General features: G+C 58.2%; 1 protein-coding gene across 1 annotated transcript in view; it reads right to left on the reverse strand.

The window, feature by feature from the left end:
* Positions 1-111: 111 nt before the first annotated feature.
* Positions 112-24,880, reverse strand: part of ARSG (arylsulfatase G) — a 25,825-nt gene continuing 1,056 nt past the window's right edge. Inside the window, exons 2-12 of the mRNA XM_065648190.1 lie at positions 17,949-18,644; positions 17,453-17,640; positions 16,993-17,040; positions 16,797-16,908; positions 16,361-16,498; positions 13,573-13,763; positions 12,843-12,923; positions 9,527-9,635; positions 4,928-5,048; positions 1,334-1,424; positions 112-1,016 (exon numbers count right to left, since the gene is read on the reverse strand). Coding sequence (XP_065504262.1) covers positions 427-1,016; positions 1,334-1,424; positions 4,928-5,048; positions 9,527-9,635; positions 12,843-12,923; positions 13,573-13,763; positions 16,361-16,498; positions 16,797-16,908; positions 16,993-17,040; positions 17,453-17,640; positions 17,949-18,190 — 1,911 coding nt within the window. The 5' untranslated portion in view covers positions 18,191-18,644 and the 3' untranslated portion in view covers positions 112-426. The remainder of the gene's footprint in view (positions 1,017-1,333; positions 1,425-4,927; positions 5,049-9,526; positions 9,636-12,842; positions 12,924-13,572; positions 13,764-16,360; positions 16,499-16,796; positions 16,909-16,992; positions 17,041-17,452; positions 17,641-17,948; positions 18,645-24,880) is intronic.

Raw genomic sequence — 24,880 nt, forward strand, 5'->3', positions numbered from 1 at the left:
TTCCAGGGTCTCGGCACCAGAGGGGACGTTTGCTCAGAGGCCCCGTCCTCCCCTGCGCTCCCACCCGCCGTTCCCGTAAGGTCCATTTTAGAGGCAAGCCAAGCGACTTGCCCAGAGGAATCCTCTCCTGAAGCCAGATCTCACAGAAGGGAGTTTTAATCATAGAATCAGAGAATAGTTTGGGTTGGAGGGACGTTCCCAGCCCCCCCAGTGCCCCCCCTGCCATGAGCAGGGACATCTGCACCAGCTCAGGTTGCTCAGAGCCCTGTCCAGCCTGGCCTGGGATGTCTCCAGGGATGCTTCATCCACCACCTCTCTGGCCAACCTGGGCCAGGCTCTCACCACCCTCAGGGAAAACAATTTCTTCCTCATGTCTGGCCTGAATCTCCCTTCTTTAGTTTAAAACCATCACCCCTTGTCCTGCCCCTAATCCAAGCCCTGGCTCTTTCTCAGCTGAAGAGCCCTACAAAACCCCTGTCTCCTTCCATGTGCCACCAGGTACAGCAGTGGCCGTGCTGCTGGGGTGACAGTCCTGCTCTGCACCAAGGGGACCCTCCGTGTGCTCCCCAGATCCCCAACTAACCCACCCCCAGTGCCACAGCACGGGGACCGCAGCCTCGGTCCCTCTCCTCCAGCACACAAACCAGGCCGGGGACAGGAGCAGCCTGAGCGATTATTTGCTTGAAGACAAAGCTGTGTTGCTCTTCTTCCCGTGTGACGCTCCGGGACGGCTGCGTGTGTCCCGGGCTGGTGGCACCGGCAGGCCACGTGTTGGGCGTTGCAACAGGGGGTGGCAGCCGGGTCTTTGGAGTAATCGGCAACGGAGACATTGTCTGTGGCGATGTCCTGCAGAGCCTGGGCGTAAGCCCTGCTGATGGCAGGCAGCACGGCCTGATACTCTCTGGACGCCACGTCCAAAGGCTCCTGCTCCTGGATGTCGCGAGCCAGATTGAAAACGAGGGGTGGCTGGTGATGCTGAGCTGGCCCGACGCTCCCATCGCAAGCCATCGCCCCTCCTGGGGAGGAAACGAGAGAAGAACGCTGCAGTCCCGGGCTGCCCACGGGTCACCTCTGTGTTCCTCACCCAGTCCCACTGTGTCCCAGCTTTGGGATCCCGGGTCCTGCTGAAGGTCTGAAAGTGCTTCCGAGGCCACCAACCCCCCCATCACACAGACACGGGGGCCATGTGCTCATCCTTCCTGGGTTTGCTCTTGTTTGAATTAGCCTGAGTTGGTTTTCACCTGTATCTGCAGGGAACCAAGAATTCCAGAAGCTTGTGTGTTTTGGTTTTTTTTTTCCCCAGACTTTCTGATCTCTACAAGGAACACAGTACCTGTGGTGTAAAACGCCTTGTACTGCGCCAGCCGCAGCGTCTCGATCTCGCCGTCCTTCCCGGCGGCCCCGCTGTTGGGGTGGAGCAGAACCTGAAGGAAGAACAGAAACGTGGCAGAGAAATCCTGCTGTGTGAGACCCACTCCCTCCCCAGACGAGACTCCATCCCACCCGCATACACGTTCTATAGAGCCATCATCTGTAGAGACACCACCTAAACAGACACCATTTAGCCCCTGGACTCTGCACAACCAACCAAGGTTTGCTTCTTGCAGGGTGGGTGACAGCAAAAGGGCACCAGGCACAGCAGCATCTCTCTTGTGCCTCCTGGCCCTGCACACGGGACCCCCCGAATTCACCTCCCCAGACCAATTCTACTACAAGAAAGGGATGACGAAGGTGCGGTGGCTTCCAGCAGAGCAGGGCAGAGTATTTGGGAGGCAGGATGGTGAGGTGCTGGAACATCACCCCTGGTCCATCGCCGCTGACTCACCCCGCTGTGCGAGCGCTCCCTGCCCTGACAACAGCCGTCCCGGCACGGGGAATGGGGGGAGAAGGAAGGGAAGGAGGGGAGGGTGGGTCAAATCTCTCCCTTTCAGTATTTAGGACACTTGATCCGCACAGGACGACTGCTTTGGCACAGGGGAGCGAGAAGACAAGTGAGCTGGACGCTTCAGCAGGCTCGTCCATCAGATAATATCAGCCGTGGAGCCAATGGCTTCACTGAGGGATGAGTCACTCGAGGTTTCCTCCCTGGGAATTGAGTTTAAAAGTGATTCAAGAAATTTCCACTGTGCTAAAAATTAGAAACATCTGCTGAAGTTGTAGGCAGCTGCCGTGCCAAGTTTAGTAACAGCGATCGCAGCTGATCAGCGCGGTGATGCTTCAGCAGGTGCCCGGCGCCGAGCCCTGTCCCGGCACCCCGGGCACCTCCTTTTGTCACCCTGAGAGGTCACCTCGAGGTGTCAACCCACTCTGTCACCCCGAGATGGCAACCCCACGCTGCCTGGTCCGGCCAGTTGGTAACTCATCCAAGAAATGCCAGGATTCAGGGTGGGGAGTGATTTTTCAAACGCTCTCACTTCGAACGCTCTTGCCTTCCATTGCAATCTAAAAAAAAAAAAAATCACCTTCTGGAATTTGGTTCAAAAATCATGCTTGAGGGAAAAAAATTTAAGGTGTAAAGTGGCAGAGGTGGTGCAGTATAATCCTGCTACAAGGAGGAAACCCCTGCTATAGAGTCCCCTTATGCTGATGCTCCTTGGTGAGAATAAAACAGCTCCAGAGCAGGAATCAGCAAATATTCAAGGGCTCGTGATGCCAAGATACCAGGAACTGAACCAATTAATCCACTTCCAGCCCTAAAGCTTTGCCTACACCTTCAGCAGTGCAGTTGGGACGCTGCCGCCTCGGTGTTGGGCACTCAAACCTCCTTTGCTACCAACAAACCTGCCTCGGAAAACTCCACGCTAAGAAAATCTGTTATAATTTACTGCCTAATTAAGGAGCTTGTTCTGAATAAACATTCACAGGTCTGCAACCATTCTATTGACCTGTGACTTTGTCATTTTAATTTAAAAAAACCCCGAAAACTAGAAAAGGGGGAAAAAAGCCTTTTCTCCCCAGAAATCTCATCTGAACTCGGTGTTCCAGGCTGTTTGCACAAGCGAGGAGGCGCACGGGGAGCAGGCGCGCACCCCCCGCCATTAACCTCCTGGAACGAGCTCATTTGTCTGACACTGGTACCCTTGATACACGCTGTAGGATGTGTTTATTTTTACTGTAAACAGCCTTCGCTCAAAACAGGACTTTGGCGTCGCTCCAGCCCTGTCCCTGGTTGTGCTGGTGCCGAGTGCGCGGGATGGGACCCCGAGCAAGGTCACCCTGGGCAGCTCGTCCCCACTCCGGGGAGTTTTGTCCCCACCCCAGGGACCCCGGTTTGGGAGGCAGCTGTCGGTGTGCGGAAACCGGGCGGTGTGACGAGCAGAGGAACTGCTGTCGGGAGGATTTGTGTCAAGGAAAACCCTGTAACGTCAAAGGGCGGGTTGCTGTCGGCCGCTCGCGAGCGGGAGGTGAGAGGCAGAGCCAAGAGAGGAGGGAGCGGGGACAGAGACTTGCTCCTGGCCACCCCCTGGGGTGCCGTGTGTCCCCCACAAAGTGCACTGTGTCCCATGGCAGCGCGAGCAGCTGGATCGCATCCCCGGGGATGCTCCACCGTGGCCGGGACAGCAGGAACAACCCAGCTGTGCCCCCCAGCTCCAGCCCTGCGGGGGTTCATTCACCCCTGATTGCAGCACAACCTTCTCTCAAAAAGCTCTGAGTGGGGGTGATGCTGGGGGACCGGGGGAGCCGGTGGGGTGTAGCACCTCAGGACTTTATTCCTTGGTTCGAAATGCACAGGAACGGCTGGTGTGGGTCCTGCCCCTCCATCACACCCTGGCACCCAGCAAACCATCACCCCCAGCAAGCCATCATCCCCAACAAAACCATCATCCCCAACAAAACCATCATCCCCAGCAAACCCTTGCTCCCAGGAAACCATGATTCTGAACAAACCATCACTCCCAGCAAACCAGAATTCCCAACAAACCACAATTCCCAGCAAACTGTAATTCCCAACAAACCATAATTCCCAGTAAACCATTGCTCCCAGCAAACCATCATTCCCAGCAAAACATAATTCCCAACAAAGCATCATTCCCAGCAAACCACTGGTCCCCGCTCCTGGCACCACACACACAAAAGAGGGTTAATCCCAAGGAGCACATTGGAGTGCCCTGGCCACATCCCATCCGCTTCCCTGTGTTATCTCATGGTTCAGCAGAGGGTTCCATAAATACAAAGCAAATACCAAAACCCTGATGGACACAGAAAGCAAATCCAAGATCCCCACGGGGAGCTGGCTCATGGTGCTCACACAAGGGTGGACTTTAAAAGCAAAATCAGGCTTTATCTGTGAGACTGGTATTGAAGTCACTCTTTTTTTTTTTTCTTTCTGCAAAAATCTTGTGCAACTCTGAGAAAAATGCATTGCCATACTGCTTGTTCTGCTAACTGGGTTTTTTAGGCTTAAAGGAGCTGTCAGCAGCTTTTGTATGGGCAGAGCTGCAGGGTACGGACAGGCTGCCTCACTTGAACACCAGTGACATGAATGGTCCCAGCCACAGAACTGGAAGGAGACCTTTGTTATACTTCGATCTATCAAGATAAATAAAGAGGATACAGCCAGGTCCGAGCCCCTGGGATATTTTGTTCCCCATGCTGGCAATGGGAAATTAGACCCACCATGCTGGGCACCGCGAGGCTGCCGTGGGGATGGGCAAGCCCCAGCCAAGCTGCATGCACAGGCATTTTCACCTCTAATCCCGGATTTATGGACGAAGTGTAAAACAACTCCCCTTTATGCCGATATCCCGAGCTGTGGCACAGCGCCCGGCCAGCCCCCTCCTCCAGGCCAGGGAACGATGCTCCCGGGGGTCTGCGCATCCCAGCTCTCCGCCTTTCCGTCCCCAATTACCTGTTTTATTAACAGCTCAGGGGTGAAGGGACCTGCTGTCAGGAGGGAGATGTCACCGGGCGGGTGGCTGTGCCTTACCTTGTGCCCCACATCCGACCACCCAAAGAGAACCGGGGACACGTCCAAGCCATCGAAGCGCCTGTTTGGGGGCAGCGCCGCCCCAGCCAGGGCCACCAGCGTTGGGAAGATGTCCAGGGTGCTGCGGAAAGAGGCAGGTTTCATCAGAGCAAGGAGCAGAGCACCCCAGAGGGTCCCCCCAACCCCACTTGCACCCCACAGCCCCTCGCCTGGCGAACACTCAGTGCCTGGGGGGGCGCTGAACGCTTCCCAGCACCCATCCCACGGGCTGAGTCTGCAGAAAATGTTAAAACCGGCTTCAAGTAGCGTCTCAGCCCCAGCAAGCCCTGGCTTGGCACGGCTCCCACCCTGGTGCCGGCCACTATCCAGGCACTGGGGGTTCAGCCAGGACCTGCTGCCCCCGCAAACCCCACACCCGGGGGGCAGGGAGCCCCCCCAGCCTCCCGTCCCACCCCCAGGGACACACGGAGCAGGCAGCAGGTCAGGTCACCCTCCGGAGAAAGTGCTGGCACAGGGACTTTTGAAGCCAACGACAGCAGATCCCGCCGCCCCAGGAAAATGTGGTCTCGCTTTTGCACGGCGCAGCACGAGCCGGCGCAGCCAGAGTGGAAAATGAGAGCGGTGCATCCCACCAAAACCCCCGTCAGCATTTCCACCAGAAACCTCGTGGGGTTTTCAGGGGCCCCAGCCACAAAAGAGCACCTGGGGCTCATCCTTGGTCACTTCCCAGTGTGGGGGGATGCAGGGAAGGAGCGGGTGACCCGGCGTCCCTTGGGCTCCGTGGGGATGCGGGGGGACAGTCGCTGCTTTCCTGCCTCTGCCTGTGGCCCCAAGGCCAGAGCTTGGCTGGGGTCAGTCCCCCCTCGCCGGCGTGTCCCCACGGCGTGGCGGGGCTGAGGATGGAGCAAAGTCATTGCTGGGGTGGGACAGCGACCACCCGGCTCTGCCACCAGCCCCTTGCACAGCCTGGGCATGGGATTGCCCCTCCATGTGTCACATCACCCGACAGGGACAGGGCTCGACTCCAGTGGGACAGGGGACAGCCCCATGTCTGGTCCCCACCCTCCGTGTCCCGCTCCTGCAAGGGACAAGTGTCCGTCCCCTTCGCCACCTCCGAGCTCATCCCTCCCTCTCACAGATGTGGTCAGGGGGTGATCCCACCCTGCCCTGGGGGTGTCCCGTGTCCCCAGGGCACAGTGGGATGTCAGTGTGGCCAAGTGACACGCCACAGCGCTGGGGACAAGGCCACAGCACGGGAGGTGACGAGCCAGCAGAGCCACCGGTGCTGAGTGACTGATGGGGACTCAGCTGCATCCCATGGGCTGCAAAACCCTCGTGCCGGCAGCTCGGGGGGTCAAAACGCCGGGGGGCTCAGTTGGGACAAGGAAAATGCTGAGGGAGGTGACAAATCCGAGTGCCCCAACCGGCGGATACCCAGGGTCCTGCCACCGCATTTCTCCTGCCCGGTGCACGACGGCAGCTGCGTGAGGGGAGAGAGAAAAGAGCCCAGGGCTTCAGCGCCCTCGGTTCTCCCATTCAACGAGTTTTAATTTAGCTGCTAAGAGACAGCGAGAACAAATAAGAACAAACACTGCTGCGAGCGGCCCCGGCCGGCACGCTCACCGAGACGGCCCCCGCGGCCAGGCCAGCCGGGAGGCGCCGAAATGATTCCGGCTCCTCGCTGCGCCCAAGGCAGGGCACATCCCCGCAGGCACCTCGCTGGGGTCAGCCCAGGTCCCCCCGAAACGGCAGACACCGGTCAGCACACTCCTGCTCCCATGGGTGCTCAGCACCCTCAGGATCCGGCCCCCTTCACGGTGTGCGCGGATGCTCGCGCGGATGCACCCAGCGGCCCCGACCCAGGGGAGGGGACCACTGGAAACAGTCACTGAGGTGGGAGGACAACACGACTGAGGACAGGGGTGGTAGAAGGTTCCCCTGCCTGCAGGCAGATGTAACCCATGGAAAAAGGCATGAAAAAGTAGGATTTTGGTCGAAGTTGGCTGGCCCCGCCAGCAGGCACATGCTGGAAGCCAAGCTGGGGCAGCTGTGCTCGCAGGGACAGGGGAAGCCACGCTGCCACCCCCCTGCCCCAGCCAAGAGAAATTTAATAAATTATTAAATAAATTTAATAAAGAAAGTCACTCCAGCATCCTGCTGTCACCTCGAAGAGCGAAGGGCTGGGCAGCGCCCGGGGATGGGCAGGTCCCTGCCTGCTGGCGCTGAGCATCCTGCTGCCCTGCCTGGCAATGATGGGGTGCAGGGGGGTGCAGGGGGTGCAGGCAGCTGAACCAGCTCTCCCCACACCCCGCCACTTGCCCAATCCGCCCAGCCCCACGCCGCCGGCACAACCAGGATGGTGCGATTTGTTTCTTCTTCACCACCCCACTGACCTATTTCTTCTGTGCCCTACTTCGGGTTGGGGCAAGGAAGGGCAGGAGCACGGCGGGTGGCTCCGACAATTAAATATAATTAAGAAAAGCCAACCAAGCAGTTTTCTGCAGAAACCAGCGTGCAGGTGTGGATCCATGGTGATGCATCAGCGTTTCTCTGCTGACTTCAGCTTCCCCGGCCCCCCGGGGAATGCTCACCCTTGCTCACTCCTCCGCTCCCTGCGCCTGGGAGGACGGGCTGGGAGAGGTGAGGAGCAGTCCTGGGCAGGCTCTTCCCTCCAGCAAAGGCTGCTGGCATTTTCATAACCCCGGGGGCAGAAGGAGGCTGGTACACGGGTCAGTGCCTGTGTTCTCCAGCCCCTGCCCTCCCCGGGGGTCCCACCAGGCAAAGGTCCGTCCTGGAGTGCAGAGCTTTCCCAGCCACATCTGCACACAGATTTCATTCCCTCCTCAGCTTCTTGGTCTTCTCCATCAGCTGGGGGAGTCAAGTTTTCAACAGCCCGATTTCATGAGGGCAGCAAGCACCCGAAACAGGACATTCTTGTCCTTCAAGGGATGTCCCCGAGGGTGACTCTAGGTGTAGCAAAAAGCTGCCTGTCCCACAGCACTTCGAGCAGTGAGCAGCCCATGCCCGCTGCATCCCACTGCATCCCTCCGCATCCTGCTGCATCCCACTGCATCTCTCTGCATCCCTCCGCATCCTCTGCCCAAAAGCTCAGACCATGGCCGGGGACACAGCGGCAACACCTTTCTGAGCATGAGCCATCACACGTGTCCCCCATGCTGGCTCTGTGCTGCCTCCCAAACAGAGGGTTGCCTCTTCTTGATGCCAGAGCATCACCCTGCCCCATGGCCACGCTGGGCTGTGCTGGGAAGGACACCAGGTCCCTGGGACTCCTCGAGAGCTGCAGAGCCACTTTCCGAGCCCTCAGCATGCAGCACAACCTGTGCCACCAGCTTTCGACATTTCCAGCTGTCCAACCTGCTGGACCAGAGCTGGGAAATGCAGGAGATAAGGTCTGCGAGGAGATAAAGAGAACGCCAGGGCTGCCCGCACCCCATCCCCTCCCGCCAGCATCCCTGCTCACACCTGGAGCCTTCCCCCACCTGCAAAAATCCAGCTCCAGAGCTGCCCTCGGGCCGTGCAAGGAGTACCTGGCTCCAGCTTATCTCAGGGACCTCAGAGACACCCAACACCTCCCAGAGCCACCGGTTGGGACCCGCTTCCAGCAGCTGGGACACTTTCCCAACACCCAGCACTCCCCCCGGCCACAGCACTCTGACCTCCACCAGCATGTCCTTCAAGGGACAAAAGGGGACAGGGCATCCCAGTGCTCTGCCCCCAGCACAGGCTGTGCCCCAACACAGCGTTTGCTGCAAAGAGGGGTGCAAATGCTGCAAGGGCTGCATGCAAAGCGGCAATTGCTGCAAGGGAGAGATACAATTGCTGCATGGAGAGCCGCAATTGCTGCATGGAAACGTGCAATTGCTGCATGCAGAGGTCCAAGTGCTGCATGCAGAGGTGCACATGCTGCATGGCAACATGCAATTGCTGCATGGATAGCTGCAATTGCTGCATGGAAACGTGCAACTGCTGCATGGAAACGTGCACTTGCTGCATGCAGAGCTGCAATCACTGCATGCAGAGGTGCATTACTGCAATAAGGACCCCTCCACGGCACCCCCGCAGTGCAGGCAGGCGATGTACAGGAGGCAGCAGCCCTTCCCCTCCGCTCTTGCCGGAAAGGGCAGAAGCCGCTCGCTGCCTCCCAGCCCGGCCGCATCCTGCACCAATTGCAAGTGCCATCTCTCCGTCCAGCCTTTCCCACAACCGCATCCTCCTCCACATAAAGCCATTCACAAACCACAAAGCCTAAGCCTGCTTCTTGGTGGAGAGAGAGAACATCGTCATCTTTTAATTATCGGGAGGCACTTTGGCCGCCGCGGCCAGGAGGCACACGGAGCCTAGCGCCTGCCAATGCCAACCCGCCAGCCTCACAAAAAGCCCTTTCAGCTCCTCTTTGCTGAAGCGCTGAGTCTTATGGGCTTGGGAGAGGACAAAAGTGCAGAACCTGGCACATGGCAGGCACTAAGCAGCACAGGATGCCAAAATCCAGATTGTCACCTGATGCGGGGACGGTGGGTCGTTCCAAAAGGGGGTAAAGGGGCTGCCCTGCTCCCCGAATTGATGCGGCCGGGCTCTTACCTGAGCAGAGCGTGGCTCGTGCGCTTGGCAGGGATGCGGCCAGGCCAATACGCCAGCGCCGGCACCCGGTGTCCCCCTTCCCAGGTCGTTTGCTTCGCCGAGCTCCCACCTGCAAGAGAAAAGGGCAACGCTCAGCATCCTGCTGCTGTCTCAGAGCTTTGCATCGACGCAAAAAACTCCTGACTCAGGAGTTTTCCTGGGAAAGGAGCAACTCAGGAGTCAATGACCTCAAAGGAGGGTGATTTCACTGGAGAGGGAGCTGGGTCAGGGATGGATAAAAGTTTTAGGAGTTTTTAAAAGAGATAGGGAAAGGGGGGAAAAATAAGGGGGGCTCAGTTTGGCACTGCTTTGCGTTTCTCCTCTGCTCCAGCGAGTGATGAGAAACACAGCTGGCTGCTGGAGCTGCCACATTTCCACCCGGTTTTGATGTTGGGTAAGAATATGGAGCAGGTGGGTAATGAAGGAACTTCTGCCAGGGGTTGCAAACGTCCCAGTGCAGGCGGCTGCTGCCTTCCGCGTGGTAAAACACCGACGGCCCCACAGCCTGCTGGAAACCTGCTTCATTAAAAATACCATCCTGCTGATAACCCTCCTGCCAGCTAATTAACCTGTTCAGTTGTTTCCCTGACATCACCCAAAACGCCCCTGCTCTGCCCTTGGGTTTGAGATGTAGGGTGCAGGGATGCTGCCCACTCCCTTCCTCCGCTTGGGATGCTGAGCACCAAAATGGGGATGCTGAGCACCAAAATGGGGATGCTGAGTAACAAAATGGGTGGAAGGGCATTAGAGAGCCTCTGCTTTGGCTGTAGCCCAAAGGGCCCCAGGCAGCTGGGGGAGGAAAGGGCTGGGAATGGGGCAAACAGAAAATCCAACCCGATTCACTGAACAAACTTCCCAGGCGCAGCCTTTGTCCACCGCCTTTCAGCGTGTGCATGGCAACGGCGCTCGCCCCGAGCCATTTCCTCCGGGCAGAGCCAAGAGAGGATCGACGTCCCCGCTGTGGCACAGCCGCCCCGCGCTCCGCCGTGTCCCCGTGCCGGTCCCCAGCCCAGCCTGGCCTCTCCGGGAGTCACTGCCCGATGCCGCAGGCATCTGGGCTGATCCTACGCTCCCAGGCGGTGCTGCCGGACCCGCATCACCGGAGCGGAGAAGGACACATATGGCACAGATACTGTGGTGACAGTGTCGTGAGAAATAGTCCAGGAAAAAGGTTTCTGGCCCCACTGCCCATCCTGGCAGCATGGGCCAGGCGCAGCCCCAATCTCTCCCACTCCATGCCCAAGCTTTTGGTGTTTTCCCCCCAAGGAACATCTCTTTGGGGACGGAGTGGTGCAACACAGTCGGTACGGGGGGCTCTTGTGGCTGTTGGAAACGTAACAGTGCTTCCAACGCGCATCACGTACGGCTTAAGCAAGGTGCCTCCCCTGCCTGCAGACACCCTAGGAAATTATAGCAATTATAGCAATTAGTATCAATCCCCACCTCTGCACGTACATTAAATAACTCATCCTCCCATAACGCTACTGTGTTTCAGACATGGGATGGATATTTCCCTCCAGCCACCCGAGTACCTCTGGCTGAGCAGGACGTGAACACTTTGGGCAGTAAAAAGGGCTGAAACACCCCAAACCCAACCTGGGATTTTTCTCTGGAGCAGGGATGATGCAGCCCTGCTGCCGTGGGGCTTTCCAGGGAAGCTGAACTGAGCATCCCCGTGCCAGGATGAATCCCTGGTCCTGCTCCCACCATGCACAGCAGGTCCCTGGCCAGGGACCTCCCAAACCTTCCTCAAAACACACCCAATATCACATCCCTGAAACCTGCATGTCCATCCCGGCCACCCCCTTGCTGGGTTCTTGGCCCGAGGTGAGAGACAGGTTTTCGGGGTGGGCTGAGGCTGCGGGAAGGTCCCCAAGCAGAGAAGGGGGAGCAGTATGCATGGATGTGCTGCTTTCTCCCAGCGAGGACTGACTCCAGTGACCACCCAAAATTAATGGAAAACATCCCTGGAATTTGGGTTGGACCTTAAAAGGAAACGCCAACGTATGTGGAACGTATAGAGCCTGAGCAGCCTGTTCCCTCCTGCTTCTCAAAGGGCTTTTCCCTGGTGGGGGATGATACCCCCAGGATGGGATGGGATGGGGTGGGATGGGATGGATGGGGTGGGATGGGATGGATGGGGTGGGATGGGGTGGGATGGGATGAGGTGGGATGGGACGGGATGGGACGGGATGGGACGGGATGGCCAAGCATCCCACCCACCCAGCAGCCACACCAGCAGGTATCTGCTGCATCAGACCAGCCAGCAGCGGACAGTAACACTGGGCTGACTTTCAAAACACCCGTGCAACAACCAGATGAGATATTTCAGAAGTCATCCTCGGCACCCAGTATTTACAGCCAGCTCCTCCAGCCCTGCCAGCCCTCCCCAGCATCCCGGGGCTCGGGGTGTTTTTACAGGGCAGCGAGAGGCTGGAAAGGGGCCGTGTTTTCTTTCACTTTGTTCCCAAACACTGCACTGCCTGTACCAGCTGCTCCGGCTTGTGACCCTCGGTTGCTCAAGAGCAACCCAGGTCGTCAGCAGGGTTTGTTTACTAAAATTTAAAAAAAAAAAAAAATAAATTAAAGTTCTGATTTCGGCCGAAGGAAGGGCTCTGGGAATGGGAAAGCCAGCCAGCCCGGCGGCAGCGTTTGCCCAGGGCAGCGGCCGCATCGCCCGGGTGTCAGGAAGCGGAGGAGGAAAGAAGAGCTGGCGGCTGCGGCCCCCCCGTCACCGCTCCCCCCACTGACCCCGGGCAAAGGGGGGAACCGAGCTCGGCGCGCGTTTACACTGCGTAATACAAGCAGAAGTGGGAAATGCCTGACTCATGCGTGCTTCTGGCCGCCCCGGCTGCAATAAACCCACTGAGCAGATGGCTTGGCCGGAAAAGGAGGAAAAGCAGGGAAAAAAAAATAACCAAACAGTGGAGAGAAAGAAAAAGAAAAAGAAGGAGAAGAAGAAGGAAGAAAAAGAAAAAGAAAAGGAAAAAGAAAAGGAAAAAAAGAAAAAGAAAAAGAAAAGGAAAAAGAAAAGGAAAAAAAGAAAAAGAAAAAGAAAAAGAAAAAGGAAAAAGGAAAAGAAAAAGAAAAGAGGAAAAAAGAGAAGAGAAAGAAGAGGAGAAAAGCAAAAAAAAGAAAATAGCCTTGAGCTCTGGGGTAACAGGGACTGAGGGCCCCAGCCCCCACCCCAGCAGTGATTTTAGGGGAAAACCTGACTGCTTGAAAGAGAAAAATTATTCTGGGGTGTCTTCAGGGCAGCTCAGCCCCGAGCAGTCACCTCTCTGCCTCTGCCAGGCCCCCACGAACGGCCCCAGGCGTCCTGCCAGCTCACACTTCTGTGCCCAAGGACCATTGTCACCTGCAAGGGAAAGAAATATCCCCATGAGCAACACCAGGACCAGAGGGCACCTCCACAATGGGGGGATGCGCGAGGACAGGTGACACCCCCCCACCCCTCCCTCCCATCCCCATGATGCTTTCCCACAATAGCAAGAGCAGCAGGTTTATTTATTTTTATTTCTAGAAGTTTATTTTGAAGGGTCAGGGCTGCCCAAGTCCCCGGTGAGGGGCTGGAGCGGAGCTGGGGTGCCGGGGGGGGGACACGGCTGCCACCAGCTTAATGAGCAGCGGAGCGGTTCCTGTCCTCATTAGGGAGGCTGCTCAGCCAGAGCGGATTTGGGCTTCTTAATGATTGAGGATTTGTGGTTTAATTAGGCACAGCCCTGCAGGTTCAGCCGCGTGGCCAAAGGGGGTGGCGGGGGGGGCACCCGGCTGAGCGGCCCCAGCACCCCAGGACCCCCATGTCCCCATGAGACCCCCATGTCCCCACGATGTGACAGCCCTGGGCAGCTCGGCCACAGCTGCTCCTCACTCCCCATCCCCAGAACAGCCAAGAGCACCAAGGGCAGGGGACAAACAGGGGTTCTGTCCCCCCCGCCACCCACCCACACCCCGGCTGTGACCCCCAGTGTCACCCCCAGCCACCGCAGCCGCTTTTGCTGCTGTACCTGTGAACCACAGGAGCGTGTGGCCCTTTCCGTGGCTGTCGGCCACCCGCTTTATCCGTCCCACCAGCGCATCCATCTCGCTCAGGGAGGCTCCGTAGATGCCCCTGCCCGAGTTGGGGGGCGGCGGGGGGGACACCCCCAGCGGGACGTGCATATGGGCCAGCGCCAGGTAGAGGAAGAAGGGGCGTCCGCTGCACGGGGAAGAGGGGGAGCACGGTCAGATGGGTTGGGGGAGGTGGCAGCAGGTCACCGGGGTACCTGGGGACACAGAGCGGTGGCCCTGGGAGCCCTGCGGCCACCCCTGCCTCTGCCGCAGCTCCCGGGGAAAAAACACCCTGTGTGCATCGGCCAAACCCTCCGGGCAGCCGCTCCCCTCACGGGGGGATGCTTGGCCCAGCGTGAGCCACTGCTGTCAACTGGCCACCCATTTGGGATGGGCTTCTCCCTTCCTCCATCGCCTGGTGTCCCCCTGGCAGCACCGAGCCCAACACCCCGCCCGGTGCACCCCGGGCACCCATCCACCTCCATCCCCTCTTTCACAGGCCCCATTTTGGCCCTTCCTCCCCCTTCCCAGCAAGTGCTCAGCCCCCACCGGTGATTTTGGCAGAGGACGAACAGCAGAAGATGCTCACATCGACCCCGAGCAGCCCCGGACAGGGATCGCGGCACGTTCGCTCATCGTGCGCTGCCCCGCTGCCTGTTTGCTTTTAAATCATCGGAGGATATGTCCTGTTTTCTTGTTTACAGCTAAATTTATCTCCTCCAACGAGTCCCGCTCTTCCTCAGGGACCTCAGAGGGGAAGGGTGGGATGGCGAGCGGCGGGGAGGGGCCGGATCCCGGGGACGTGCCCCAGCCCGGCTCCGGCCGCCCCATCACTTTTGGGGCCCCACCGACGTGCGTTTCGGCATTTCCTTCCTTTACCCGTCACCCACCTGGGGATGGAAAATGAGTAAATCCCACCCCACCCGGAGCTACCACATCCTTCCCTGGCGGTGCTGGAGCCCTGCGAGGGGCTGTGTCCCCCCGGCACCCACCCCTGCAAAACGCTGGGGGTCAGGGGGTGCTGATGTGCCCCTTGCAAATCTCCATGATAAAACCTACGTGGCATCTTCCCCTTGGGATGCCAGAGATCCCAGAGCAGGGAAAGCTGATTTCCCCAGCTCGCATCCCACCTGGGAGCACCAAGTGAACTCCAGCATCATGACCACAAGTGTTCTCATTTGCTTTTCGCATTAACATTTCAGAATTCTCCCCCAAATTGAGCAAGCTTGTAATCAATAACTTGAGACAGACGTCCCTGACTTTCGCTCCCATGTTCACTGCGCTCTAAATGTCCCAAGCAGAGCCAAGTCTCCCTGTCATGAATTGCTCAACCTTGACGCGACTGGTTAAAAAAACACCCAGATGATAAATCCGGTGTTCTTTTGTTGCCCTGTAATGAATGAGTCAGGCAGAGGAAAACTGGAATAAGCCATCAAAGAGGCGAGAAAAGGCAGGCACCTGCTTAATCCTGTTCTCTGCGAACGCAGATAACCCTAAAATACTACTGGGAGAGGAAAGGTTTTTCCTATTAACCCAGAGCTCACCCACTTGGTTTCACCGGGAGTTGAGAGGTTTTTCCTATTAACCCACAGCTCAGCCGCTTGGTTTCACAGCCTGACAGCATCCTCAGAGCCCGGAGGGCCGGGGGTTTGCACGGGGGGGGATGGCGGCAGCCGGGTGCCTAGGTCCCCCCCAGCCCTGTCACAGACACATTGCGATTCTTGGTACCCAAAGGGGATAAACTATAGGTATTATGCATGCAAAACATCACCCAGGATTATAAGGAGCCATTTCTTCACAGGCTGCTCCCTGCCCAGCCCCTTGTCTGCCACTGTTACACAAACCTGTCCCCAATTACACCCCCAGGACCCGTCACCGCGGCCCTTCCCCGGGTCTGCGTTATCCCGGGATGCAGGCGCGGGACGGGCTCCGACACGGCTGCCCGGCAGCGCTTCCCCTCCGCACTGCAGGGAGGTGTTTTGCACAGTCACAGGTCATAATCCGCTGATAATGGGGATTAAAATTACACAACTTGTCAGCAAGGCTGCAGGGTTCATCGTGTCGCAGGAGCCGCTTTGCTCCTTGGGGAAGAGAATGTCTGGGGACCTGTGTCCTCACAGGGCTGGGGAGGGCAGAGCCTGAAGCCCAGGGGTCCCATCCCCAAAATGGATCAACCCCCAGTTTAAATACCTCCAGGTGCAGCTCCCCCCATCCCCAGAGGCAGCGTCACCACCCGCAGAGCCACCCGGCTGCCACCTCGCCCTGTGCCACTGCAGGGACAGGGGGATGGAGGACAGGACAGGGGGATGGAGGACAGGAGGATGGAGGACAGGACAGGAGGATGAAGAACAGGACAGGGGGATGGAGGACAAGGGGATGGCAGCGTCTCCCTCCACCCATCCCTGCCAGCCAGGATCTGGCTGCATGTCACCCCCAGGAAGAGGCACAGCCCAGCTCAGAGGCTTTGACCTTCCTTTTAAATGGTGGGTTTTTAAAACACATGATGCCTTTAGAAGACAGGCACCAAAAGGCTTCCACACGAGTGCTGCAGGACAGCAGTGACAGCCTCGGTGGCTTCCTCCTCCTCGGTTGGGAAGCCAAACCATGGAGACCCCAGACCTGCTCCCCAAGAACTGCGGAGCATCACCCATCCCCTCCAGCATCACTCTGACGTGATGCAGATGTTTGCAGTGACCCGTGAGCTCTCCTGGCGCAGGGGACAGGGGACAGCAGGTGACATCTCACCTCGCCCGCCGGATGAACCGTGCCGCCGCCTCTGCGTAGCGCGCTGCCAGGCTGCTGAGGTTGACGGGCTGCTGGACGATGGTGACATTCTCGAAGAGAGGAAGGGCCACCTCCGTGTAACAGTCCTTCCTCGGGATCCTGCTGGGAAGAAGCCACTCGCTTGTCACCGGAGCAGGGACCAGCACGGCAGCAGGCACAGCCCGGCTGTTCTCCTGGCTTAGCAGAAACGTGCAGCCAAGGAGGGGAGCAGAAAGGGGACGATGTCGATGTCCCCATGGCACAGGGTGCTTGGGGACCAACCCACCTGCCTGACCCGCTGTGGGTTGCAAAAGAGGAAACAAACATGTGCACGGAGCACAAGGGGAGGTGACCACAGCAAAGTGCTGGGAACATCAGTGCAAATACCAGCACTTGACCCCACCACGTGCCCCCGTACCTGGCAGGGCTGCCGTGCCGCGGGCAGGGCGGGCAGGGCGGCAGGTTGTAGCCGGGGGTGTCCGTGCACCCCATGTCGTGGCTGTAGGGGATCCCAAAGTAGTAGTCAAAGCCTGAAGGACAAGCGAGGGTGTCGGCAAGGACAAGGTGGCCGCGGGATGCTCAGCTCATCCCATCCCCGCCAGCGCAGCCCTTACCGCGGAAGCTGGGGTGATGGTGGCCATGATGTCCCAGGTGCCACTTGCCTGCGTGGAAGCCACAGAACATCATGTTAGAGATTAATGCTGCCGCCAGCCGTCACCCACAAGGCGCCCGCAGCGCCGGGGGCTTTCATCTAGCAACAAGAAAGGCAACTTGTTTGTGCTGGCCGCGTTTCCAGAATGCTGGTTTTTTTTTTGCAAAAACTCAGAAAAAATGCATAGGGTACCTCGTGCCTGTGCAAAGCGACCGTCTCCAGCCTTAAAAGGCTCTTTCATGTGTTTGTGTTCAGAGGAGGTGACTTTCTAACCCCTCCCAAACAACCAGCTTCATCCTCTGACCTCTGGCACATGCTCGGTCCCAACAAACGTGCCGATCCGAGAGGGAATGACAAAACAGCATCTTCATCCCCCCTCCCGCCATCTCCCCGCCGATGTCCCCTCAGCAGAGCAGCGTTACCTATAGCGCCCGTGCTGTACCCAGCCGCCCGCAGGACCTCGGCCAGGGTGGTCTCGTTCAGGGGGAGGCCACCCACCGACGTGACAGCGAAGTTGTGGGTCACCCCGTTGCGCACTCCAAGGCGGCCGGTGAGCAGCGAGGCGCGGGACGGCGAGCAAGTGGAGGCAGCCGAGTGGAAATCCACAAACCTGGGAAACAAAAAGACCCTTTGCTCGCAAACCCCTGCACGGTCTAATGCTGCCCCATCCATCCCTGCTCCCCAGCATCCATCCCCTTCTGCCCAGGGATGAGGGTCTGGAGTGGGGGATGAAGCTCATGGGGATGGATGGACCTGCATCCCGAGGTACCCAGCTCTAGCCACCCTCCCCGTGCACCCAAAACCATGTCAGTGAAATCTTGTCACCTGCTGGTCCCCACGGGAGGGAAACCCCCTTTGCTGCGGGACACAGCAACCAGGGATGCTTGGGGAGGGTCAGGGAGAGGGGACAGACATTACCTTGTCCCTTCGGCTGCCAGCTCATCCAAATGCGGGGTCTCTGTCGTCTCTGCCCAGTTGGCCCCCAGGTCCCCCCAGCCCACATCATCTGCCAGGATGACAATGAAGTTGGGCTGCCTGGACACTACTGGGGGTGCCCAGAGCCCCACCAGTGCCACCAGCACCAGCACCGCCCGCAGGGATGAGGTCCCCACGGTGCCACTTGTCCCCTCCCACGCCCGCCAGGACATTGGCAGCTTCATCTTCCCCAAACTCCCTCCTTTGTGTCCCTGCCGATGCGGTTGTGCCCTCGGAGCGATGCAAACGTCCCCTCCGTCTTTCACACCCAGGCACAGCTGATATTCCTGAAATCGGCGCCAGCAAAGGTGCTATACTTAGAAGTCAAAAAAACACCCTTTGAAGTCCCTGTCACCCTATTTTTAACTTCCCTTCCTTCCTGGTAAATATCTAATTAGCCACCAAACCAAAGCGGTATTTTTCCCTCCCAAAGCAGGTTCAATCTGCAGTAGCAGCTCCTCTGTCCTTGCCGCAGCTGGGGAGTGTTTGTGTCCAAAAAACAGCTCTTGCCGTGCAGATCCCGCTCCACGGCTCGGCCAAGCGCCGGCCAACCTTGCTTCAGGTGGATAAATAAATAACTGCCGTGGCTCTGCCACCGGCTGTCCACTCGTCTTTCACCTTGCACGGCCACAGCATCCCCTGTGCAAGAGAAAAAAGACACAATCAGGAATTGCAGCATCCCTCCTGCACCCCGACATGGGGCAGAACACCTTATCCAGACACCCAGACTTTGCCTTTGAAGTTGTATATTTTGCTGCCTGGCTCACGATGGCTTAACTGGAAGGGACTGGAAATGACGACTGACCCTTTTCCGCATCCATTGCTCAGGCTGGGATGGTTTCCTGCGGTGCTGTCATCCCCGGGGAGCAGCTAAAGCTCATTTTTAAAATTTATTTCTGCTCACACTGCCCCACGCCTTTGGTGGGTCAGAGCAGGCAGCACTGCCCTGTGCAGGCAGCAGCCCCATCGGGTACCGGGAAGGAGCCGCTCCCGGAGGCAAGAATGCAAAAATGCAGACAAATCCAGAAAGCAATAAAACCCAGAAATACCTGGGCTTACAGGATTAAGCACATACAGCTGCTTAGGGAGGATTTGGCCTCCGGTGGTGGTGAAGTTCAAGGACAAACACCCCAAAGACCGACGGTGGAGATGGAGCCATGAAACACAACGTCTTGAGCAAAAAGTTGTGGCCAAAGGGAGATGAAGCTGCAGAGATTTACCAAAACCCCACCGAGCCCTGCGCAAGGAGCTTTGGCACTGGCTGTGGGATGGCACAGGGACCTGCACCCGTGTGGGGACGGCCGGGGGACCAGTGGGACCAGCACCGTGCCAGACATCCCCAACTGGTACCAGCAGCCTTGGGGAGGAACATGCTGTGGACGATGCAACTCCCATAGGAGCCAAGCAGGTCAACATCCACAAAGACAAACTGGGAGGGTGATGAGAGGAGGAAATACTGGAAAACAAAAGAGGACGAGGCGATAGGAGGAGGCAGGAGAGGGAATATGATGAGCCCCATCTGTAGGCCAAGACATTTGTAGCTGGGAAAGCAAATTATCCCCAGGTTTTGCTGTTCACGTCTTAAAAGCTTTGGGCTGTCGCTCAGATCAGCAGCTTCAGGAGTGTTGGCGCAGCACTGCTGTGATCAGGGATGTGACTCCATTCATAATTCATAGCCCAGAGCATCAGTTTATAAACTCGAAGCTCTCGGTACATTCATTAACGAGGGTGGGATGCGGTGGGTCAGTGAGGGGTGGCAGAGGCTGCACAAACCAAGCGCATCAGCCCAGCTCCTGTCCTGCACCCCGACCGCAAACCCACCGCTCATCCCTCATGCCCTGAACCACCAAACTGCAAGAATAATCAAGATTACGTATCTGGACGTGTTTGATGGTGGCTAAGCCACCTTTATTTTCCCATGAAAAATTCCCTTTGCAATTTCTTTGGAAAGCCCTTGGGGTTTCTCTGGAGATGGGTGCTTGACTGGAGCAGCCCGGCTTTGGTCACACATTCCCACTCAGGAGCTGAGCCCAGTTGGGCCGAGGAAAGCACAGAACCGAGTCACCAGCTCCATAGGAACAGCGCGGATTAGCCCTGGGTGACCCCAGCCCCATCTCAGCCCTCTGGCCAGGACACGTGCACTGGGGACCCCATCAGCACCCAGAAAAACCAAGCAAAAGCCAAGGGAGCCAAACCCACAAATGTCTGTCCTTCCCATTTACATTGGGGAGGGACGCCAGGATGACACAACTACCAAAACCAATCAAAACTGTTTTCAAAAGACACTCTCTTTTCTCTAAATTACCAAGGAAAATCATCCAGGGCTGAAATTTGTGCATTAGAGTCAGACGAAACTTCTTGATCTCTGATGGTCAGAGGCCATTTGCAGGAGAGGTGGAACACGGCCCGGGGATGGTGGGACACGCTGGTGCAGCTCCTGCAGAACCGTCCTTGTCCCCAGCAGGTTCAAACCCCGGCAGAGCATGAGGCCACCCCTTGGCATCAATTCCAGCGCGTTGTCCTCCGAGCTCCTTGGCAGAAACGCCTCCCCAGCCCTTTTTATCTCAAATTCCCAGGCGAATCCAGGCTCTGCCAGCTCTGAACCCCTGGCACACCGTCCGGTTGTGCCAGGGCGCTTTTGGGGACCCTCCCTGGGACAAGCCCTGCTCCCCACTCACCGCCGTGCTGGGACCTGCAGCAGCATCCCTGCTCCCCTATCACATCTCTACAGCTATTTTTCCAAAGAATAAGTGACTCAGAAGAGATTCTGCCAGGCTGCCTATGGTGGGAACACGGCTGTTGTGGCACGTCACCAAGCAGAAAATCCTGCACTGGTGGTTACAGCCCCATGAGCTACCTGGGCAGAATCCCAGCCAGGAACCAAAACCTCTGGATAACCAGCACCGGGTTCCTCACCGCATGGTGCCGGCATCACTCGGGCTGGACACTGCACCTGGGCTTCAGAGCACGCATCTTGCACCAGGAACAATTAAACACATACAATAAAATGCATTTTTTGCAAGCCAGACAAGGCGTTCAGAGAAAGACAGGAGATAAGTCGAAACCAGTTTAGAAAAGCCCCAAAGCTTCTCCAACCAGTGCTGCCCAGGACACCCTGGGGCTGGCCCTGGGGCAGGCGAGGGCAGATGCCACGAGCGTGGGGATGCCACCGGCCACCGCCGGCTGTGCCACCACCGAGCGGCTGCGGTCGCCCACCCAGCGCTGGGACTATCTGTCTTGTATTTATTACACATTAACCAAAAGTTTACAAATCTTGGGGCCAACACGATCATTTTCACATTTTTCACATTCTTTCACATTTTCACGCCTGCCTGGAGAGCAAAGCAGCAGCCGAAGCCCAGAAAAACCTGCCGCCCTTTGAAGCTGCGCCGAGCCGTCCCCGGGGCATCACCACTCTGATCTCCGTCCCGAACCCGCGCCGGCAGCCCCGCTATCCTGCCGAAAGCCCCGGCAGGGCAGGCATCCCCATCCCGGCTGCGAGGAGATAAGGCCGCAGTGGGTGATGAGAAACTCAAACTAGACCAAGCACCCGCTGTTATCCCAGAACCACCCCGGGGGTTCCCAGCATCACCCCTTGTGCCAGCTGGTGTGGGGAAACTGAGGCAGGGAAGAAGAAGCGATGGCTCGAGCTGTGTGCTGACCCCACGGTGACGCAGAATTGGGACATGTCCCCACGGTGTGGCTCAGAGCACTGACCCCGAGCCCACGGGGGGATGCCCAGCCGCAGCCTGGAAGGGATGGATGCTGGCACATCCCAGCAGGGACAGCCAGGCTTTCAGGGGGGAGAAAAAAATTCCCTGTTTTGTTTGCAAATCAACCACGCATAGGTTTTATTTTTGATTCGAGCACAGCAGGTGCCTCGTGAGGGGTTTATCCACGGGGTAGACGGTGCTCGAGCTCTGTGCCGGCCCCGTTAGGCCTCCTCAGTCCCAGCATGTTTACCAGCAAAGCTCCGTTCCCGGTACAACTGTCCTGACAATGCTCTGAACAGAGTCAAGACTTTATTCCAGGAAAAGGTTTTCTGCTGGAATAGTTTATACTAGTTCCCCTAACAGAATAAGCAGCACCGACAAAAACATACTTCTGCAGATTTACTAGGATTTCTGCCAGCTCCTGAGACAGGAGAATGTTTTTCGCCCATGGAACTGCTGGGTCTTTCAGAGAAAACATTACACATGCCGAGCAGGGCTGGGCGAACCCCGGCAGAATAAATGAACTGGAAGTCCCTGACCCATCCGGCGGCAGAAAGCAGGGGCCCGCGCTCCCTCGCTGTTTTCAGCCCGCCTTGTTTTCCAGTTCCCGGCTGATTTATGCTCACGGACAGGACGCTTGCTCTCCTTTGCTGTGGTGTACAGATCCGCAAACACCGGCCACGCACCCGGGCTGGCAGCGGTGCGGGACTCCCTGGGAAGATGGAGAATCAGTCCTGGTGCCAGGCACGGGACGGACCCGGGATGGATGTGCTGGGGCAAAGTGTCCCGGCAAGACACGGCCAAGCCCTCTCCGAGGCCAGGCTGCAGCAGGGGAAATCCCCCTAAAGTGGGCAAAAAATATGGAGGGAAAACCATTTCACAGCAGAGTTGGGAAGCCCTGGGCCAGAGAGGCTGCAGCCACCAGCTCCGTTTTCCCCCGGGGCCCCTCCAGCCCCCATTGCTCCCCAAAGCCTTATTGCACTTGGAAAGCCCAAAGGAAAGGAATGAGAAGGTGAAGCACAGACAGATGCAAAGTACTGACAAGAAATACCAAGGAGTAAATCGCCTCTGTTTTTTCATGCCAAAGATATTTGCATTCTTGTTTCTCCCCTGGAGGCACAAACCTCTTTTGTTGTCCCACAACCACTTGCACTGTCGCTGCCAGGAAGAATTACAACTCGGGGAGGGTAACCCATTCTCAAGGAGAAGCTTATGTAGCGGGATATCAGCTCTTCTTCGAGGCCAGACGAAGTGGTCGCCCTTGATCCATACCCGGGAAGGCCAGAACCCCTTGGGTGAAAGGGTTTCCTGCAGGACGGGGCAACACAGGGCTCCCCAAAGATACATGGGGTGCAGTCCCCATCGCTCCCCAAGGCCCAGCGCCTGCATTTTAACTTGTTCAGGATGGAACGGCGAGAGACGAAGCTGCCAAAACCTCTCTGCGAGGACAAGAGCATCAGCGGCTTGCTGGAGGCAGCAGCCACTGGATCAGCATAGCCATGAGAAATCAGCAGCAGCTTTCTCGAAGTTACCTATCGAAAGCAATAGCTAATTTGCCTGATTTGTCAGAAGTTTTCTGAATTTTGCCCCTGCTGCCCACTAGCCTTACCCGCACCGCCCCACTCGCAACTCCCATTGTGCCAAAAAATATCAAGAAAAGGGGCTCCTGCCAATGGGTGAAGTACTGAAGGAATATTTTAACCTGGGTAGTTTTTCCAGGGGTACGAACCAGAACCACCAGGTTCCAGTTTAACCCAGCAAACTGCGATGGGGTCTGGGGCCAGTGCGGGAGGGCAGGTGAGGAGGGGTCCGGTCACCGCTCCACGCTGAGCCCTCTGCAAAAGCCACTGACCCCGAGGAACAGCGCGAGGCTCCAGAACCTCCCCGGCAGCACCATCCGTGCCCAGCGCACCGAGGTCAGCACCGGGATGCAGCCATCGTGGTGTCAGTGGCACAGTGAGCCGGGAAACGCAGCGCTGCCAGCTTTTCCCTCTTCTTTACTGATTTCAGGGAAATTTAGGGGAAACCCTAAAGCGCTCATCACTTCAGCTGCAACACCCTTTGCCGGGCACTTATGACTGGGGAAAGGACCCTGTGCTCTCCTCCCACTCCCTTCCTCCCTCTCTCATATAAATGGTGAGTTGGTCTCGCCTGCTTCCAGTTTGACTCACAAATCGCTACTTTTGAAGTTCCCTACATGAAGGAGAAGTTTTCCCCTAAAAATGCAATGTGCACTGCCCACAGCGCTGGAGCACAGAAAGGATGGGAGCATCCTCAGTAACGATGCGCAGAGTTTCTGCGTGTGCTCGGCCCCGTCCCAGCTGCTCCCGTCTCGTTCCCAGTGCCTCACATTACAAACGGGACGGCGGCTCCTGCTCCGCTGTGTGTCCCAACCGAGGATGCTCCCGGCGCCGCATCCCGCTGCGGCGGGGCTCGGAGGGATGCAGGCGGCCGATCCCGGCCCCGCTGCCCAAAGGGCCTAATGTGTGCCGGGGAACCCTTTGCTCGCACCCCAACTTGCACCATCTCATCCTTTTCCCATGAAGAGATCGAGGCCTTTTCTGCAAACAAAGGGCTTCAAAACTTCGGCACCAAACCGGAGCGCGCTCCGAGAGCCCCCGCCATGGGGAGGGGGAAGCGCCGGGGGGGACCCAAACCCGCTCACCGAGGGGAGCGCCGGGGGCTTCCCCCCATCCCCATCTGCCCTTTGCACCGGCCGAGTTTTTGCCCCCGCAGTTCTCTCCCCGCTCCCCCACCCAGCGCCCCCCGGGGAAGCGGCGCCCTCCCCGCAGCGCGGCCGCGGCTCCGGCTCGGCCGAACCGGCGGGGACCTGCTGTGCCCGGCGCCGCTCCAGCCCCGGCCGGGGGGGAGCCCAGCCCGCTCCGGCAGGTGCCGGCCCGGGGCGGGGGAAGGGGGCTGGGAGCGGGGCCGGCCCGGGGGAAGCGGAGTGGGGGGGAACCGCGCTCCCCCCGCCGCCAGCGCCGCCCCCTCCGCCGCACACGCGGTGCCGCCGCTGGGGCGAGCCGGGCCCGGCGCGCACATGGCGCTGCGGAGCCGCCGGCGGAGACCGGCTCCAGCCGGTATATAAGGGCTGGGAGCGAGCGCAGAGCAGCCGCCGCCGCGGGCAGCGGGAGCAGCAGCGGCCGGCGGGGACACCTCCTC

Source organism: Caloenas nicobarica, chromosome 18, assembly GCF_036013445.1.
Source record: "Caloenas nicobarica isolate bCalNic1 chromosome 18, bCalNic1.hap1, whole genome shotgun sequence".
Lineage (NCBI taxonomy): Eukaryota > Metazoa > Chordata > Aves > Columbiformes > Columbidae > Caloenas > Caloenas nicobarica.